Source organism: Oratosquilla oratoria, chromosome 7, assembly GCF_046742065.1.
Source record: "Oratosquilla oratoria isolate Oo_2021 chromosome 7, ASM4674206v1, whole genome shotgun sequence".
NCBI classification, from domain to species: Eukaryota; Metazoa; Arthropoda; class Malacostraca; order Stomatopoda; family Squillidae; genus Oratosquilla; species Oratosquilla oratoria.
In genome coordinates this window covers 85,028,431-85,033,430 of record NC_134783.1, presented here as the reverse complement: position 1 = coordinate 85,033,430, position 5,000 = coordinate 85,028,431, and the positions used below count along the sequence as shown (strand labels likewise).

At 36.8% G+C, this 5,000-nt stretch overlaps 1 protein-coding gene across 3 annotated transcripts in view; it reads right to left on the bottom strand.

Annotated features, from left to right (window-relative positions):
• LOC143027249 (troponin C-like) overlaps window positions 1-5,000 on the bottom strand; it is a 17,799-nt gene that overhangs the window by 469 nt on the left and 12,330 nt on the right. For 2 of the 3 annotated variants that reach the window (XM_076188539.1, XM_076188541.1), the window contains exons 3-6: window positions 3,782-3,925; window positions 3,403-3,522; window positions 3,124-3,255; window positions 1-602 (exon numbers count right to left, since the gene is read on the bottom strand). The exon at window positions 1-602 is cut by the window's left edge and continues 469 nt beyond it. In XM_076188539.1, the coding sequence (XP_076044654.1) occupies window positions 577-602; window positions 3,124-3,255; window positions 3,403-3,522; window positions 3,782-3,925 (422 nt within the window). In that variant the 3' untranslated portion in view covers window positions 1-576. The remainder of the gene's footprint in view (window positions 603-3,123; window positions 3,256-3,402; window positions 3,523-3,781; window positions 3,926-5,000) is intronic. The other variant, XM_076188540.1, reaches the window with a different exon arrangement.

The window sequence follows — 5,000 nt, the reverse complement described above, 5'->3', positions numbered from 1 at the left end:
AGATCATATGACAGCACCAACAGAAATACGAGAGAAATAAAGGCAATTGGTGGTTAGCTGTGTCTGCCTACCGGCGCTTGCCCTTTTTACCCGGTCATCATCTCCATGAACTCTGAAACGTGGATTTATTGGAACTTGGTTAAAAAAAATAATAATAACAATAATAATAATTCACAAGAGAGAGAGAGACAGAGAGAAAGTGAGAAAGACTGCGTTGTGTGAGGATGGTGAATATATGTATCTGCGAAAAAAAGGTGAACGCTAACGAGTACTACGACAAAACTGACATTGATTTAGCTTTCGATGATTGTTACGCAGTTCATGAGGTGTCACAAGTGACAGTTAATCCAGACACCGAAGCTGAAGAAGTTAGACAAAGAGAAGAAAGAGCGCAAGAATCTGGGTGGGCGGATGCGAAGTGTGACATAAACGTGATAAGCAGCAGACACGTGGAAGAAGACATGTGAGGGAGGTGCAGTAGTAGGTAGACGCAGAGACGGATGCTGGCTGTCCCAGCGTAGAAGGGCGAGGCAAGGCCGATGGAGAAAGAGCGGATACAAGGCTGCGCGCACAGACCTAACCGTTCATCATCTCCATGAACTCTGTAAGTGCAATGGTTGGTTTAGTTGACAGAATTACATACCAGGGTATCATTAGTCATGCATGCACAAACAAACACGCCTTTACATAGATATATACACACATACATACATATATACATATTCACATGTTCTATGTACATACAAATAACAGATGTATAACGGCAGAATTCAATTAAAGCTTGATATGTTAACAAGAATAAACGACAACAAAACATTCGACATAATTAGGTGACGTTTAGCTGAAGTGTGCAGTTGCAGAGAACAAGCAATGAAGAATAAAACATTAATCGTGATTCATAATTAGAAGAATGTAGATATTTTGCACACAAGAGAAAGAGTAATTCAGAAAGTGACATTTTATAGAGGGTAAAACGTAAAGAACAATCCTATCAGCGTGGCAAGTCCTCAGCAAAAAGTTATTTCAAGTGGTAATATTTTGCTGTTGATTGTAGGTAGATTCAGTGTGTGTGTGTGTGTGTGTGTGTGTGTGTGTGTGTGTGTGTGTGTGTGTGTGTGTGTGTGTGTGTGTGTGTGTGTGTGTGTGTGTGTGTGTGTGTGTGTGTGTGTGTGTGTGTTTACCTAGTTGTATTTTACGGGAAGAGAGCTATGCTCGTAGTGACCCGCTTTTGTGTGTGCGGTCTATGTGTGTGTGTGTGTGTGTGTGTGTGTGTGTGTGTGTGTAAACAGGGTTTCATGATATTGATATTTCTATTAGTATTGTAACCGTCATTAGTATTCAACTCCTGTGGCCACCTTTAAACTATGGCAGCCTCCCACACAACTGTGACCACCGTATACCACCTATCCACAGTCTGGGCTGAGTCAGCCAGAGGCAGAAACGGTTCCAGAATACGTAGGATTTATCCCTTTTCCTAAAATTTCAGTTTCGCCAAGTATCCTTGATGATGCTTCAAAATGTTAAGAAATATGCTGTTTAAGATTTCCACAAAATATTCAGTACAATAATCATTGTCAATCTAATGTCACATGCCTGAGGAGTACGTATATTTGCGAATATTCTGGGTGATATTGGCAAAAGTTTGGCATATTTGGGATGTACATGAAGGCAACATTAATCCTATATGTCTCATCATATGTTGTGCACAGTTCGTTTGCTTTTTCTTGTAATGTCATAGCTTTACTCAAATTTATTAACTGAAATTCTCGTAGAGAAATAGCTTCCGGCATTGACCGTGTCAAAGTATTAATGTTGATAACCTGTATTTTCTTTCCTGAATCGAAATGTCTTATCTGCAACCGTGTGACCTGTATTTTCCTGCAGACAAAATTTTGTAGTTTCCTTTCTTGTAGCCTTTAATTCTGCAGTTTCTAAGTTGAATAACGTCTTGACTCCAAGTCATGTACATGTCGTTATCAAAAGAAAAATCTTAGGGTGTGAAACTTGCTTAAGACAAGTCAAGTCTGATAGAAACGACAGGACCTGGGAATGAAAATCACCCAGAGCAATGTGATCCACCTGAGAAGTCTACCACAAAAACTTATATGAACTTATTTTGTTTTGAAGATCACGTAACTCCATCATAGTAAATTAATTCTGAATCTTTACAGATCGAGTCATCCAAATAGATGTATATCTAATAACCATTCCAACCGTTATTCCGTGGGATTATCCCGGGTCTCAGAACTATACTCGTCTCTTACAACTTCATTACAAAGCTTATCAAAGCAATGGACCCTCACTCCTACTGGCACGTAAAAAATCGATGCCGACCAAGACTATTATCAAATCTTACCCAACCTCCAACCTCATCAGTGACCATTGAATAATATGAACAATATTTTTATGATATTTCTGCTATCATCCATATGGTATAAATCATTAATGTACAGGGATATCATACTAATAAATATTTTGGGTATCACAACCTGAGATGAAACCCGTGCCTCAGAATTACGAGGCCCATCTCTTAAAACTACGCCACAAAGAGGACAAAGACTGGAGCGTCGATGCCGACCGCAAATTGAGACGCAGGCGACGCAGGCGACGCAGCACAGAGCAAAGGCAGACTTCCTGTTGCTGAATTGAAGTACAATTTGAACTTCTTTCTCATTCGAAATGCTGAGGTAGTGTATCTAGAAGTATTTGAAATGAGAGAGAAGTTCAAACTCTACCTCAGTTCAGCAACAGGAAGTCTTCCTTTGATCTATGCTGAGTCGCCTCTGTCGCCTGCGTCTCGGTTTGCGCTGAGGCTATGAGAGGGGCTTTGTAGCTCTGAGGTCCGGGTTCGATACTCGGATGTGACAGCCAGAAGTGTCAATAGTATGACATCACAGTACCTTAGTGATTTTTTATCATGATATATATTTGTTTTCAAGATAAGCCTCCTGAGTAAAAATTGTGTGTACCTATTCGAAATAAGCAAAATTTTGTGGCTATTTTCTTTTTTGCCGCATTGGCTAGAATTCTTTGTGCTTATTCAATACCAAGTCATCTACTCTCTTGCATAATTCAGTTATTCTTCTTTTAGACCATGAGGACCCTGTGAGAAACCAAACGTACCATCGAAGTCGAGAGTTCCGGAACCATCCTCATCAACTTCATCGATGATGCCTTCCAGGTCATCCTCGGTGAGCCTGTTGTCAAGCTCTCGTAGGATCTCCTTAAGCGTCTCAGTGGTAATGTAGCCATTGCCTATACAGACAAATGGTAGAAGTAAGGATCTCCTCGATATATTTCAAATTAACAAATTCTCAAAGAGCAAATGTTGTCCGAAGGATTTTTTTTTTTTCAATAATCATAATATATAGCAAAGCCAGGTTCTGGTCTTTTAATACTTACCTTCCTTATCGTAGATACGGAAAGCCTCTCTCAACTCCTCCTTCAGTGACTCTTCGTCCTCTTCAATAAGGAACTTAGAGGCCAAGATACAGAACTCCTCGAACTCAAGCTCGCCGGATCCTAAAATAACAAGATAAGTAATGATATGGCTCATAGTCTATAAGAAATATTAGTATTTTGCCATTTTCTTTAGTAAATGGAAGCAAAGAAGAATTCTGATGAGACGAACATCATGAAGTTAAATTGAGAAAGGAGCGTCACAATGCAGGTATCGGAACACAATTAAGTGCCTAACACAATCCACAGTAATGTGATGTGACAACCACTATGAATACATACAAACGTGTAGATAATACAGAATGTTAAGATAATTTCTTACCGTCCTCGTCGACCTCATCCACGACCTCTTGAAGACCCTTTTCAGTGACCTTCAGGCCCATCATACGGAGGATGGTGGAAATGGTGTCCACAGTGATGGAACCCTTGCCTTCCGTGTCGAAAGAGTCAAAGGCCTTGCGGAGTCCTAAAGAGATCATTCACGTGAAACGAATCATATTTAGCTGATCAGAGAGGTTGGATGTCTGCTATAACTTCAAACTGATGAACTTCATTTGATTTCCTTTACATTGTTGAAAAGACAAAGCCTATGATTATATCATGTAACATCCTTTTCGTCTCAATATATTTGAAAGCAGAGTACAATTACTTTATTTCTATTTAAAATAAAAAACTAGAGATAATACAAACTATCTAGATATTATAACCAAGAAAAGAAAAATTAGAAAATAAAATATCTAAACACAAAATAAAATAGGAAAGGATGGTATAGTTAGGCTAAGATGATTTAATTAATTTGAATACTGAATAGAATTAATAAAATATATAATAATAACATATAAACACACCACATTCTAAATAATTAAATGAATTCCTTAAAATAAGTTAGGACATGTATGAATATATGAATGCATTAACTAATTGTACATACTGTAAATCAACACGTACACACACACACACACACACACACACACACACACACACACACACACACACACACATATATATATATATATATATATGTATATATATGCATATGTATATGTATATATACATATATATATACATATATATATATATACATATATGTGTGTGTGTAAATATATATGTATATATATATATATACAAATATATAGATACACACACACACACATATATATATACATGTATATATATATATATATATACATATATATATATGTATATATAATTATATGTATATATATATATACATATATATATATATATATATATATACATATATATATATATATATATATATATATTCGTAAAAGTGGCAGTAATTCTTCTTTTATACATGTTGAGTTAAATTTGACCGCAGCTTGAACTAGAATCAACTTCTTGTTGATAGACTCAAGTTTTCTAATCAAAGATCTCGGCTCATCGAGGAGGCTCAATAAAATACTACCGTACGACGTTACAGTCATCTTCTACCATTTTTAAGTACAAGATATATTTGGTACAAAGCTGTTACAATTTAAGTACAAACTAAAGTAGTAATTACGAGAGGTTACAATAAA